Source organism: Oncorhynchus nerka, linkage group LG5, assembly GCF_034236695.1.
Source record: "Oncorhynchus nerka isolate Pitt River linkage group LG5, Oner_Uvic_2.0, whole genome shotgun sequence".
Lineage (NCBI taxonomy): Eukaryota > Metazoa > Chordata > Actinopteri > Salmoniformes > Salmonidae > Oncorhynchus > Oncorhynchus nerka.
The window spans coordinates 11,517,051-11,532,216 of NC_088400.1; the positions used below are offsets into that span (position 1 = coordinate 11,517,051).

General features: G+C 43.2%; 1 protein-coding gene across 1 annotated transcript in view; it reads left to right on the forward strand.

The window, feature by feature from the left end:
* Nucleotides 1–1,957: 1,957 nt before the first annotated feature.
* The window catches only part of LOC115122968 (copper-transporting ATPase 1-like), a 76,341-nt gene continuing 63,132 nt past the window's right edge, over nucleotides 1,958–15,166 (forward strand). Inside the window, exons 1-8 of the mRNA XM_065018366.1 lie at nucleotides 1,958–2,082; nucleotides 4,049–4,595; nucleotides 6,815–7,567; nucleotides 8,080–8,253; nucleotides 10,288–10,451; nucleotides 11,456–11,617; nucleotides 11,788–11,864; nucleotides 12,408–12,630. Coding sequence (XP_064874438.1) covers nucleotides 1,963–2,082; nucleotides 4,049–4,595; nucleotides 6,815–7,567; nucleotides 8,080–8,253; nucleotides 10,288–10,451; nucleotides 11,456–11,617; nucleotides 11,788–11,864; nucleotides 12,408–12,630 — 2,220 coding nt within the window. The 5' untranslated portion in view covers nucleotides 1,958–1,962. The remainder of the gene's footprint in view (nucleotides 2,083–4,048; nucleotides 4,596–6,814; nucleotides 7,568–8,079; nucleotides 8,254–10,287; nucleotides 10,452–11,455; nucleotides 11,618–11,787; nucleotides 11,865–12,407; nucleotides 12,631–15,166) is intronic.

Below are 15,166 nucleotides of genomic sequence, written 5' to 3' on the forward strand. Positions count from 1 at the left end.
CCTGATGGGCAGTAGGGAGGGTGAGCGCCTGAAAAAATAAAATAAATAAAATCGATTGGTCGAAATGTTCAAACGCGTATTTTTCCATCTGTAGACACATCCCATGTATTTTAATCAAATCAACTATTTGATCTGAGTTAGTCTGGTGCTTTCAGGGCACTGTATGATTAAATAATTAACACACAAATTACTAGAGGGAGTTCGACCGCAATTGATTTGATTGTGCAGAGCCGGGCTCAGACTTGCTGTGTAAAAAAATATATAAAGAAATACTTCCAGTGACTGTGTGACTGGCGCCCATTGTCTCTGTCCTCCCTGCTGCGGCGACCACCACAGAACATCAGCAGTGTTTATCGCGCTGTCCGTGTTGCTGAAGCCGCAACATAATTACAGCCAAACTCCGAACATCATAACACATGTGAAAGCAAAATGAAGGCAGAGGACGTGACAAATATACTCAAAACGGGGGAATGTTTACTGGTTGCTCAGGCGGTAAAGGGGAAGTCCGATGTGTGGAATAAATTTGACTAGTTGTGGAAAATACTGGAGATAAAGAAGATAAGGAGCCAGGACCCCATGCGTATTATGTACCAAACAGGTGCTGTTAGATTACAATATAATTTACCTGACCATTTGGAGCAATGTAAGCAACACTAAATAAATGATAAGCCTACCCAGAGAGTCTGTCATGTTTTTTTGGTAAATACTTTATTACAGCAAAGGCTATAAACAGTCGCATTCATTCGTGAATGCAATTGATGAAATTGACATTATTATGATCATCATTATAATAATAAGATATAATAACAATAATAATAATAATAATAACAACAACAATGAGATCACAAAAAGGAGGGTTATTATTCATATATATTTTTCTGACCATTTGGAACAGTGTAAACGACACTAAATAAATTATAAACGACACTAAATAAATTGTAAACGACACTAAATAAATTGTAAACAACACTAAATAAATTGTAAACAACACTAAATAAATGGTAAACAACACTAAATAAATGGTAAACAACACTAAATAAATTGTAAACAACACTAAATAAATTATAAATAAAACCAGAGAGGCTGTTCTAACAAACAAGAAAGTGTAAAGTCTTTTATTTCAGCATAGCAAAGATTAAAAACGGTTGAATTTGTGAAATTGGGTGATTCCCACCGATGTAGTCTATTAAACAAACACTCAAACAGGCAACAGAAACAGGATCTGTCTTCTGTAGATATATATATAGATGATTCATAAAGCCAGGCACATTCAACAGTTAGGCTATTGATTATAGACCTAATTAAGTTGGTTTCCTCTCTCCTCACTTTTCTTAGACAATTTTAAGGCAAGGGCTGTTTTCTGGTCCTCTAACTCTGCTGCTGTCTCCGCCACATTGTTCTCAATACCGATAAGGCTTGTTAACTTAGTTATTATTCATATAGCAACATGGTCTAGGAAAAGGTGCCAATTCAACAGCCCACTGATGTGTTTCAGAACCACGGACAGAGACCGCTATCCAACGCGGGAGAAAACACATTGGGTATAATATAGGTGATATTAGTGTTGCGTCGTTGTTCTTACCTAATATAACCATATAAATCTTCAGTAGCACATGTCTTAGACGTATAGACTGTGCCACCCCCACGGCCTCCGTAATGGATCAGTCCAATCAGACAGGTTTGGGGGGGGGGGTTATTTTTTGCTACTACTCGACTAAAGAAATCTTGGTTGACCAACAGCCCATCGACTAAACAATGGACAAGTCCACTAAATGGGGTCAACCCTAATGTAATATTTACTGGCCTGTTTTCTTTCGGTTTCTTTCTTGCCGTGGGAAACAAGATCCTTGTCATGCGCTAAGAAATAGTCTCTGACCTTTCTTGTTTGCTTTCTGGAATGTGAACTATTTTCTTTGTTTAACCATGCTATTTCCTTGTTGGTTCCCAGACTAAGGACTCACCATGACGCTGAAGGCCAAGCTGAGCTCAGTATGTCTGGGTGTAGAGGGGATGACCTGTGGTTCCTGTGTTCAGTCTATTGAGCTGCGCATTGGGGGTCTGCCTGGAGTCCTACACATCAAGGTGGGTCCGGTTTCCACATAGGGACTCCAGTCAGTATGATTTTTTAGTTCAGGAATAGGCGCCGATCTGGGGAAACTGGACCAATGTGTTTAACAGGTGTATATAAGGATAGGTCTATGTGTAAACCTACACATCCAGCTGATTTTACAGGATCTGAAGGATGTTTTCACCCTTAAAGCTTTGTGTTCATCATTGTCACCTTTTGAACTTTGAAACAGAATGTCTTCAAACTGCCAAGTCGGCATTTCTAATATATGCTTGACACCATTGTACAATTTCAAGAAATGTAAAATAGCTGCGTTTGCTAAAAAAACAAACAAACAAAAAAACAGGTTTCAGAACATTATAAAAACTAGATGGAAAATTAAGCCAACTAGAATTGAGAAGGCAGCAATAACGCTTCTCATTTATATGTTACCAACCATCATTTTTATTTCATTTGACAAATGTCACCCAACATAAATATCCAGGCCGATTTCCAGTCTGCATCCCAAATCTCAACCTATGCCCTACATAGTGTACTAAATTTTGACCAGGGCCCATAGGTTCAACTATTTAGGGAATAGGGTGCCATTTGGGATCTAACCTCAGCCTCCTCCTCTCCTCTAAGGGGTTGGCTGGTTTATGTAGCTTAATTGAAGATAAACAGTGATCCACATCTATAAGAACGTTCTAGATGGCAGTAAATGTGGCCTTCTCTGTGTGCTTACCCCTCAGGCACAGGTTAATGAGGATATCATGTGATGGCGTTGTTCCTGACTGACAGCTGGTCGTTGTGGGTCGATAACTGTCTGGAGGTTAGCAGACAGAGGGCGGGAAATGTCATTCATTCCTTAAAAGGGGGATGTTAATGTGTGTTATTGTAAAGAACAGCACATGGCCTTAAAGGTAGGATTTAATAGGTTTTTGTTGCATGTGGACGTTAGGCCTATAGGATCGTTTTCTTTCTTTTTTTAAAAACTAATGTCAAAGTTAAAGGAAACTGTATGAGAAAAGGACGGTCTCTCTTTTACTCTCGCTCTCTCCCTGACACGCACACACACACACACACACACCTAGGAAAACATAGATCTCTGGCACGTGCACACACACTTCCCTGCTGTGTTTTTAACTCGCAGTTCAGTCAGGGATGAGTGGTCAGGTGATGGCGTCAGTTAATCACACGTTTCCCTGTGAGTGTGTGTCTGTGTGAGTGTGTGTCTGTGTGAGTGTGTGTCTGTGTGAGTGTGTGTCTGTGTGAGTGTGACCTGACCATGAAAAACAGCCCCTGGTTGGAGGTTATAACCTGGGGTCTGGAGTTTGGCTTTATCCATTGTGTTTCACGAGGATTATCTTCTGCTAACTTCCAGACAGTTATCGACCCACAATGACCAATGACATGCTATGAATCTCAGAATCATGCTAATTTTAAGGGCTCCCGAGTGGCGCAGTGGTCTAAGACACTGCATCGCAGTGCTAGCTGTGCCACTATAGATTCTGGGTTCGAGTCCAGGCTCTGTCGCAGCCGGCCACGATCAGGAGACCCAAGGGGCGGCGCAAAATTGGCCCAGTGGCCCGGGCACAGTGCATGCTGACACGGTCGCAGGGTGCACGGTGTTTCCTCCAACACATTGGTGCGGGTTAAGTGGGCATTGTGTCAAGAAGCAGTGCGGCTTGGTTGGGTTGTGTTTAGGAGGACGCACGGCTCTCAACCTTCGACCTCTCCCGAGTCCGTACAGGAGTTGCAGCGATGTAACTACCATGTGTAACTACCAATTGGATACCACGAAATTGGGGAGGAAAAATAAAGAATAGTGCTGATTTACACAGTAACCGTGACATGACAATTTTATGGCTGCGATATAATTCTGTTTAGTTTCAAGGCCTTGTTTTAGAAACTGATTGTACATTGGAATTACACTGTCACTTCTGTTGATACAGTATAAAGTCATTATTCAGTTTGTTTGACGTACATATTTCCTGGTAGGTGTCTCTGGAGCTGAAGAATGCCAGCATCATCTTCAACCACAGCCTCCACACCCCAGAGGATCTGGCGAAGGCCATCGAGGACATGGGGTTTGACTCCATCCTCTCAGACACTACCACAGCCTCCGAGGTCCCCACAGACACACAGCTGATCCCCACCCCAGCCCTTCTCACCCCTGAGGCCCAACAGGAAGCTCTGGCCAGGCTAGCTCAGCTCCAGGGGGTCCTGGAGGTCCAGGAGAACAAGGACCAGAGGGGGGTGTTCATTACCTTCATCCCTGCCCTGATCAGTGCACTGCAGCTGGGGGAGGTGGTTAGTAGCTTGGCCTCCTTCCTGGAGGCCCCTACAGAGGAAACCCTAGTCTCAGTCCCAGACCCTGTCTCAGTCCCAGCCTCTGTCCCAGCCCTGGTTCCAGGTTCAGCCCCTGTCCCAGACCCGGCCACATTCTCACAGGTGAAGATGCGTATCGAGGGCATGGTCTGTCTGTCCTGCACCACCACCATCGAAGGAAAGATTGGCAAACTGAAAGGAGTTGAGAAAATTAAAGGTGACTTAGTTACCTTGTATTAAGTAGTAGTCATTATCATTGCTGACCTAGTGTAGTGCTGACCTGGTTACAGGTCCAATTCAACAGTCTTTATATCAATATCAAATCATTTCTGGGTAACAATTAAGTACCTTACTGTGATTCATTTTGTTTCTTTTAAATTGAAAACAAACAAAAATAGCTTCTTAGCAAAGAGTAATTTCTCAATCATGAATTTGATAGGACTGTCTGTGAGTGGTCTGAGTAAGGAGGGGAAAACTGAAAGGTTTTGGAACTCTTTATTGGTTTAACTAGTTTACCACCTGGGAATGTCACCAGGCAGGCCAAAATGTCATCCCATCAAAACGGGCAGAAATTTCAGGTGGTCTTTTCAAACAGCTCTTTTCACAATTTCACAGTATTATTCCAACCTCATACAGTTCAAGTCGGAAGTTTACATACACTTAAAACTAGTTTTTCAACCACTCCATAAATGTCTTGTTAACAAACTATAGTTATGGCAAGTCGGTTAGGACATCTACTTTGTGCATGACACAAGTCATCTTTCCAAAAATTGTTTACAGACAGATTATTTCACTTATAATTCACTGTATCACAATTCCAGTGGGTCAGAAGTTTACATACACTAAGTTGACTGTGCCTTTAAACAGCTTGGAAAATTCCAGAAAATGATGTCATGGCTTTAGAAGCTTCTGATAGGCTAATTGACATCATTTGAGTCAATTGGAGGTGAACCTGTGGATGTATTTCAAGGCTGCCTTCAAACTCAGTGCCTCTTTGCTTGACATCATGGGAAAATCTAAATAAATCAGCTAAGACCTCAGAAAAAAATTGTAGACCTCCACAAGTCTGGTTCATCCTTGGGAGCAATTTCCAAACGCCTGAAGGTACCCCGTTCATCTGTACAAACAATAGTATGCAAGTATAAACACCATGGGACCACGCAGCCGTCATACCCCTCAGAAAGGAGACGCGTTCTGTCTCCTAGAGATGAACGTACTTTGGTGCGAAAAGACAAATCAATCCCAGAATAAGAGCAAAGGAGCTTGTGAAGATGCTGGAGGAAACAGGTACAAAAGTATCTATATCCACAGTAAAACAAGTCCTATATCGACATAACCTGAAAGGCCACTCAGCAAGGAAGAAGCATCTGCTCCAAAACCGCCATAAAAAAGCCAGACTACGGGTGTACTTTTTGGAGAAATGTCCTCTGGTCTGATGAAACAAAAATATAACTTTTTGGCCATAATGACCATCGTTATGTTTGGAGGGAAAAGGGGGAGGCGATGAACACCATCCCAACCGTGAAACACGTCGGTGGCAGCATCATGTTGTGGGAGTGCTTTGCTGCAGGAGGGACTGGTGCACTTCACAAAATAGGTGGCATCATGAGGAAGAAAAAGTATGTGGATATATTGAAGCAACATCTCAAGACATCAGTCAGGAAGTTAAAGCTTGGTCGCAAATGGGTCTTCCAAATGCACAATGACCCCAAGCATACTTCCAAATTTGTGGCAAAATGGCTTAAGGACAACAAAGGTATTGGAGTGGCCATCACAAAGCCCTGACCTCAATCCTACAGAAGATTTGTGGGCAGAACTGAAAAGGCGTTTGCGAGCAAGGAGGCCTACAAACCTGACTCAGTTACACCAGCCCTGTTAAGAGGAATGGGCCAAAATTCACCCAACTTATTGTGGGAAGCTTGTGGAAGGCTACCCGAAACATTTGACCCAAGTTAAACAATTTAATAGTAATGCTACCAAAAACTAATTGAGTGCATGTAAACTTCTGACTCACTGGGAATGTGATGAAATAAATTAAAGCTGAAATAAATCATTCTCTCTACTATTATTCTGACATTTCACATTCTTAAAATAAAGTGGCGATCCTAACCGACCTAAGACAAGGAATTTTTACTAGGAGTAAATGTCAGGAATTGTGAAAAATGTAGTTTAAATGTATTTGGCTAAGGTGTATGTAAACTTCTGACCCTATAAAACACAGGAAAAACATCCACTGGACCTTTTACTGACCTGGCGTTCTATAGCAATAAATGAATATGGGAGGTTGTTGTAGTCTAGTATTCTCACTTAACATTAACTTGTAGTCAGAAATAATCTTGAAACATCTCAGAATCTCCTGTTAGTCTGTACTCCCCACTCTGTGATACTAGGATTGTTGGAGATTCGAAATGTTTCCCCTGTGTGTTCTCCACCCAGTGGTTCTAGACTCCCAGGAGGCCACGGTTCTCTACCTGCCATACCTCATCACCATCGACGACATCATCACCCAGATCGCCAAGACCGGCTTCAAGGCCACGCCCAAGTCCAAGTCCCGCCCCCTGCAGCTGTCCGTCAGCGAGATGGAGCGGTTGCTAAGCGCTGCCTCATCACCCACAGAGCCGGTGGATACTTCCACCAAGGATTCTGAGGTGTCCACAGACTCGGCCCAGACTACCCTCAGGGTGACAGGCATGCACTGCCGCTCCTGTGTGGTAAACATCCAGGATAACATCTCCAAGCTGGCTGGGGTGACCTCCATAGAGGTATTGTTGGAGAGCGAGAGCGCCTCCATTCTCTATGACCCAGGGAGGGTGACTGTGTCTGGGCTACAGCAAGCCATCGAGGCCCTGCCACCAGGGACGTTTAAAACCCAACCCTGGAGCTCTACCTCTGGAGGTGTTAGCCCTACATCCACCACACCACCACCGTCGTCCCAGGCCGGCCTCTCCTCCACCCAGCCCTGCTACAGCCAGCCTCTGATGACCACGGCCCTAATCCATATCGAGGGGATGACCTGTGGGTTCTGTGTTCAGTCCATCGAGGGGAGGCTGTCTCAGAGGAAGGGGGTGCGGTCAGCCAAGGTGTCGCTGGCCAATCACAGAGGGGCGTTTGAGTACGACCCTCTCCTCACCCAACCAGAAGAGCTCAGGGAGGCCATAGAGGACATGGGATTTGATGCCTTCCTGCCTGGTGAGTTGATGGGCGGTTTGTATTATTTTATCCTCCTAACTAGGGTTTCAACATTCAGTAAACATTCCATACATTCCCAGGTTTTTCAGAGATCCTGGTTGGAGGATTCCCTCCCTCCTGATTCTAGGAATCCTACAACAGGAATTTCTGTCTTAGGTGAAGTTTCCGGAGTTTAGTAACACGACCCCTAATAATATCTTTAGCTGTGAAACAAAACAAATGAATCTGTCTCTGTTTGTAATAATATCTCTAGCTGTGAAACAAAACAAATGAATCTGTCTCTGTTTGTAATAATATCTCTAGCTGTGAAACAAAACAAATGAATCTGTCTCTGTTTGTAATAATATCTCTAGCTGTGAAACAAAACAAATGAATCTGTATCTGTTTGTAATAATATCTCTGTTTGTAACTCATGGAAACTTCCCAGAACAGTAGTTGGAGAACTGCCATAGAAAGCAGAATGAGAAATTGAAATGTTTATGAAACTCATTGTTGCTATGTTGTCCTTTTAGAAACCAACTCCCTGTTGACCGTCCCAGTTATCCGTCCCCCCTCGTCCTGCTCCCTGTCCCCTGAGGGTGTTAAGGAGCACCCGGACACCCTCGCCAAATGCTTCATCCAGATTGGTGGAATGACCTGTGCGTCCTGTGTGGCCAACATCGAGAGGAACCTGAAGAATGAACACGGTGAGAGGAGATGTGAGAATCAGGGTTATGTTCATTAGGGCATGCCATTTTTTGCAACATTTTACTCCCTGTTTTATTTGGTAATAAACACAACTTAGCTACTGATGGGAACTATGGTGTAGTTGTATTAGGGACACTCTTTACAGCAGCTATCTGTCTTTCTGGGACAGTAAAGTGTCATAAACAGTTGTAAACTGTGTCATATTAAGATTTACGATGGCTGTTTTTAAGTAACATACTGTAGGAGGAATGTGGAACATATTTAGGATGTTATGAAGACTGAACTTTTACCTGGTCATAAAACCCCTTTTTTGAAGGCATTCACCATTTCTACAGTTGAAGACGGAAGTGTACATACGCTTCATTAAAACTCGTTTTTCAACCACTCCACAAATTTCTTTTCAACCACTCCACAAATTTCTTTTCAACCACTCCACAAATGTCTTTTTAACCACTCCACAAATTTCTTGTTAACAAACTATAGTTTCGGCAAGTCGGTTAGGACATCTGCTTGGTGCATGACACAAGTAATCTTTCCAACAATTGTTTACAGACAGATTATTTCACTTATTCACTGTATTACAATTCCAGTGGGTCAGAAGTTTACATACACTAAGTTGACTGTTCCTTTAAATAGTGTGGAAAATTCCAGAAAATGATGTCATGGCTTTAGAAGCTTCTGATAGGCTAATTGACATCATTTGAGTCAATTGGAGGTGTACCTGTGGATGAATTTCAAGGCCTACCTTCAAACTCAATGCCTCTTTGCTTGACATCATGGGACAATAAAAATAAATCATCCAAGACTTCAGAAAATAATTGTAGACCTCCACAAGTCTGGTTCATCCTTGGGAGCAAAATTAAAAATGTATCCAAATTCCTGAAGGTGCCACGTTCATCTGTACAAACAATAGTATGCAAGTATAAACATCATGGAACCTGGCAGCCGTCATACCGCTCAGGAAGGAGACGCGTTGTGTCTCCTAGAGATGAACGTACTTTGGTGCGAAAAGTCAAATCAATCCCAGAATAAGAGCAAAGGACCTTGTGAAGATGCTGGAGGAAACAGGTACAAAAGTATCATTTACACAGTAAAACGAGTCCTATATCGACATAACCTGAAAGTCCGCTCAGCAAGGAAGAAGCCACTGCTCCAAAACCAGCATAAAAAAGCCAGACTACGGTTTGCAACTGCACATGCGGACAAAGATTATACTCCTTGGAGAAATGTCCTCTGGTCTGATGAAACAATAATAAAACTGTTTGGCCATAATGACCATTGTTATGTTTGGAGGAAAAAGGGGGAGGCTTGCAAGCCGAAGAACACCATCCCAAAAGTGAAGAGTGGTGGTGCTTTGCTGCAGGAGGGACTGGTGCACTTCACACAATAGATGGCACCATGAGGGAGGAAAATGATGTGCATATATTGAAGCAACATCTCAAGACATCAGTCAGGTCTTCCAAATGGACAATGACCCTAAGAATACTTACAAAGTTGTGGCAAAATGGCTTAAGGACAACAAAGTCAAGGTATTGGAGTGGCCATCTCAATGCCCTGACCTCTATCCCAATATAATATTTGTGGGCAGACCTGAAAAAGCTTTTGGAGCACACACTTTTTGTGGGAACTTATTGTGGGAAGCTTGTGGAAGTCTACCCGAAACGTTTGACCTAAGCTAAACAATTTTAAAGCAATGCTACCAAATACTAATTGAGTGTATGTAAACTTCTGACCCACTAGGAATGTGATGAAAGAAATAAAAGCTGAAATAAATCATTCTCTACTATTATTCTGACATTTCACATTCTTAAAATAAAGTGGTGATCCTAACTGACCTAAGACAGGGAATTTTTACTAGGATTAAATGTCAGGAATTGTGAAAAACTGAGTTTAAATGTATTTGGCTAAGGTGTATGTAAACTTCCGACTTCAACTACTGTATATTAACTGTTATATCAAACTCATGTATCAGTTTGGTAGGATAGTGAATAAAATGTAACGTGTCTAACGTTGTCCTGTGTTGTTCTGTGCAGGTATCTACTCTGTGCTGGTGGCCCTGATGGCTAGTAAGGCTGAGGTCCGTTATAACCCTGAGGTGATGGACCCTCTGAAGATAGCAGAGTATGTCAGAGAGTTGGGCTTCACTGCTTCTGTCATGGAGGACTATGAGGGTTCTGATGGAAGCCTGGAACTTGTGGTAAGTGTTCTGATTCTAATCAACACACATAATGGTGTGATTTTCTGTTTGGTGTTCTGATTCTAATCAACACACATAATGGTGTGATTTTCTGTTTGATGTTCTGAGTCTAATCAACACACCATAGTGGTGTGATCTTCTGTTTGGTGTTCTGATTCTAATCAACACACCATAATGGTTTGATCACCTGTTTGGTGTTCTGATTCTAATCAACACACCATAGTGGTGTGATCTTCTGTTTGGTGTTCTGATTCTAATCAACACACCGTAATGGTTTGATCTTCTGTTTGGTGTTCTGGATGAATCTCACAATCATGATGTTTATAAGGCTGGTGATATTTCCACTGGCATAAGCACTGCTTCTGTTAACTATTCCATAATCAAAGATCTCTTTATGTCTACACCATCCTAACTGCTCCTCACCAAATCTAATTGTATTGGTCGCATACTTTTATTTATTTAATTTAACTAGGCAAGTCAGTTAAGAACAAATTCTTATTTGCAATGATGGCCTACCCCGGACGAGGCTGGGCCAATTGTGCACCACCCTGTGGGACTCCCAATCACGGCCGGTTGTGATACAGCCTGGAATCGAATCAGGGTCTGTAGTGACGCCTGTGGCACTGAGATACAGTTATATATTGACCGCTGTGCCACTCTTTAGTCCTGTTTACACATGTTTAGTGAAATGCTTGTATTCCAGGCTCCAACAGTGCAGTTGTATCTAATAATTCACAACAATACACACAAATCTAAAAGTAAAATAATGGAATTAGGAAATGTATAAATATTAGGATGAGCAATGTCAGAGTGGAATTGACTAAAACACAGTAGAATATAATACGGTATATACATATGAGATGAGTAAAGCAGTATGTAAACATTATTAAAGTGGCCAGTGATTCCATGTCTATGTATATGGGGCAGCAGCCTGTGAGGTGTAGGGTCGTCTTTTCCTCTAAATCGTGTATCAACAGTACACTCTCCTCTCCACCTCTCTCCAGGTCAGAGGAATGACGTGTGCCTCCTGCGTTCACAAAATAGAGTCCAGCCTGATGGAAGAGAATGGTATCGTCCACGCCTCCGTTGCCCTGGCAACCAACAAAGCCCACATCAAGTACGACCCGGAGGTGACGGGACCGAGAGACGTCATCAAACTCATAGAGGTACTTCATTTTGTTTTTCAATCATTAATTTATTTGTTTGTCCATTCGTTTGTTCATCCCAACTGGGTCATCCAACACCCTCTCCTCTGCCCCAGGTTGTTGCTTTAAATGAAGTATGGGATATCAGTTTGCCTAGTTAGATTTGTTCATTCATTTTGTCTGTTTATCAGAACCTGGGCTTCGAGGCATCTCTGGTGAAGAGGGATCACACAGGCAGTCACTTGGACCACAGCAGAGAGATCACACAGTAATGGAAGGGAATGGGAGGTGTGGGATAATGGGCTGTTTAGCTTTTTACTCACTGGTTATTTAGACATCTCTTCTTCTCCATCTCTTCTTCTCCTCTTCATCTCTTCTCTTTTTTCTTAATCTCTTCTCTTCATCTCTTCTCCTCTTCATCTCTTCTTCTCTTCTCCATCTCTTCTCTTTTTTCTTAATCTCTTCTCTTCATCTCTTCTTCTCTTCTTCATCTCTTCTCTTTTTTCTTCATCTCTATCTTCTTTTCCTCTTTATCTCTTCTTCTCTTCGCTTAACACATATGGACCCAGAACTTAATGGAGCAGCTGACCAATTACACAATACTTTAGTTCTGGGTTAACCTAGATGACTCTTTATCTCTGTCTGTGTCTGACTAACTGTCTGTCTGTCTCCATCTCCGTACCTCATTCTCCAATTACGCGAAACTTTAATTCTGGGTTAACCGAGATTACTATATCTCTGTCTGTGTCTGTGTGTCTGACTTACTGTCTGTCTGTCTGTTTTCATTTTCCCTACCTCTCTCTTCTCCCAGATGGAGGAAGTCGTTCCTGGTCAGCCTGTTCTTCTGCGTCCCAATCGTGGGGATGAGGATCTACATGTTCATAGTAGATCACCAGATCAGCACGTCTCACCAGCACAACGCCACCGCACAGGACCGGGAACACTACCACACCACCATGTTCCTGGAGAGACAGCTGCTCCCTGGCCTCTCCATCATGAACCTGATCTCATTCCTCTTCTGTGTCCCTGTACAGGTAGGAGAGATGGACTGAGAGGGAGAGAGATGGACTGAGAGCGAGAGAGATGGACTGAGAGGGAGAGAGATGGACAGAGAGAGGGAGAGAGATGGACAGAGGGAGAGATAAATGGACAGAGGGAGAGATAAATGGACAGAGGGAGAGATAAATAGACAGAGGGAGAGATAAATAGACAGAGGGAGAGATAAATAGACAGAGGGAGAGATAAATAGACAGAGGGAGAGATAAATAGACAGAGGGAGAGATAAATAGACAGAGGGAGAGATAAATAGACAGAGGGAGAGATAAATAGACAGAGGGAGAGATAAATAGACAGAGGGAGAGATAAATAGACAGAGGGAGAGATAAATAGACAGAGAGGGCAATATAGAGGGAGAGAGACACTGTACGGTGGATTCTGGATTCTGCTATTTCAGCCACATCCGTTGCTGACAGGTGTATAAAATCGAGCACACAGCCATGCAATCTCCATAGACAAACATTGGCAGTAGGATGCCACCTTTCCAACAAGTCAGTTTGTCAAATATTTGCCCTGCTAGAGCTGCCCGGGTCAACTGTAAGTGCTGTTATTGTGAAGTGGAAACATCTAGGAGCAACAACGTCTCAGCCGTGAAGTGGTAGGCCACACAAGCTCACAGAACGGGACCACCAAGTGCTGTATCACGTAGCACGTAAAAAATTGTCTGTCCTCAGTTGCAACACTCACTACCGAGTTCCAAACTGCCTCTGGAAGCAACATCTGCACAAGAACTGGTCGTTGGGAGCTTCATGAAAGGGGTTTCCATGGCCAAGCAGCTGCACACAAGCTTAAGATCACCATGCACAATGCCAAGCGTCGGCTGCAGTGTGTGTGTATATATACAGTGGGGAGAACAAGTATTTGATACACTGCCTACCTTCAAACTCAGTGCCTCTTTGCTTGACGTCATGGGGAAAATCAAAATAAATCAGCCAAGACCTCAGAAAACAAATTGTAGACCTACACAAGTCTGGTTCATCCTTTGGAGCAATTCCCAAACGCCTGAAGGTACCAGGTTCATCTGTACAAACAATAAGACGAAAATATAAACATCATTGACCACGCAGTCGTCATACCGCTCAGGAAGGAGACACGTTCTGTCTTCTAGAGATGAACGTACTTTGGTGCGAAAAGTGCAAATCAATCCCAGAACAGCAGCAAAGGCCCTTGTGAAGATGCTGGAGGAAACAGGTACAAAAGTATCTATATCCACAGTAAAACGAGTCCTATATCGACATAGCTTGAAAGGCCGCTCAGCTTGAAAGGCCTCTTCCTCAGATTCACTTTCCTCCTCCTCATCTCCATCTCCCATCCTGACCACCTGCACTTCCTCTCTGGTCAGGGCCTCCGCACCAGGCAAAGGTACCATGGTGCTTTTGACCACAACCCTTTTTCCTTTTCCGCTCTTACACTTCCCCACTATACCCTCCTCATCCACTGGCGTAACCTGACTAGACCCAGCCTCATCTACACCACCATCCATAACCTGACTAGACCCAGCCTCATCTACACCACCATCTATAACCTGGCTAGACCCAGCCTCATCTACACCACCATCCATAACCTGACTAGACCCAGCCTCGTCTACACCACCATCCATAACCTGACTAGACCCAGCCTCGTCTACACCACCATACATAACCTGACTAGACCCAGCCTCGTCTACACCACCATCCATAACCTGACTAGACTCAGCCTCGTCTACACCACCATCCATAACCTGACTAGACCCAGCCTCGTCTACACCACCATCCATAACCTAACTAGACCCAGCCTCGTCTACACCACCATCCATAACCTGACTAGACCCAGCCTCGTCTACACCACCATCTATAACCTGACTAGACCCAGCCTCATCTACACCACCATCTATAACCTGACTAGACCCAGCCTCATCTACACCACCATCCATAACCTGACTCGACCCAGCCTCATCTACACCACCATCTATAACCTGACCAATGTCTTGTTGGAAGGTGAACCTTCGCCCGAGTCTGAGGTCCTGAGTGCTCCTAACTAGCCTCCCAGTCCCTGCCTCTGAAAAACATCCCCGCAGCATGATGCTGCCACCACCATGCTTCACCGTAGGGATCAAATCAAATCAAATTGTATTTGTCACATACACATGGTTAGCAGATGTTAATGCGAGTGTAGAGAAATGCTTGTGCTTCTAGATCCAACAATGCAGTAATAACCAACAAGTAATCTAACTAACAATTCCAAAACTACTGTCTTATACACACAAGTGTAAGGGGATAAAGAATATGTCCATAAAGATATATGAATGAGTGATGGTACAGAGCGGCATAGGCAAGATACAGTAGATGGTATTGAGTGCAGTATATACATATGAGATGAGTATGTAAACAAAGTGGCATAGTTAAAGTGGCTAGTGATACATGTATTACATAAAGATGCAGTAGATGATATAGAGTACAGTATATACGTATACATATGAGATGAATAATGTAGGGTATGTAAACATTATATTAGGTAGCATTGTTTTAAGTGGCT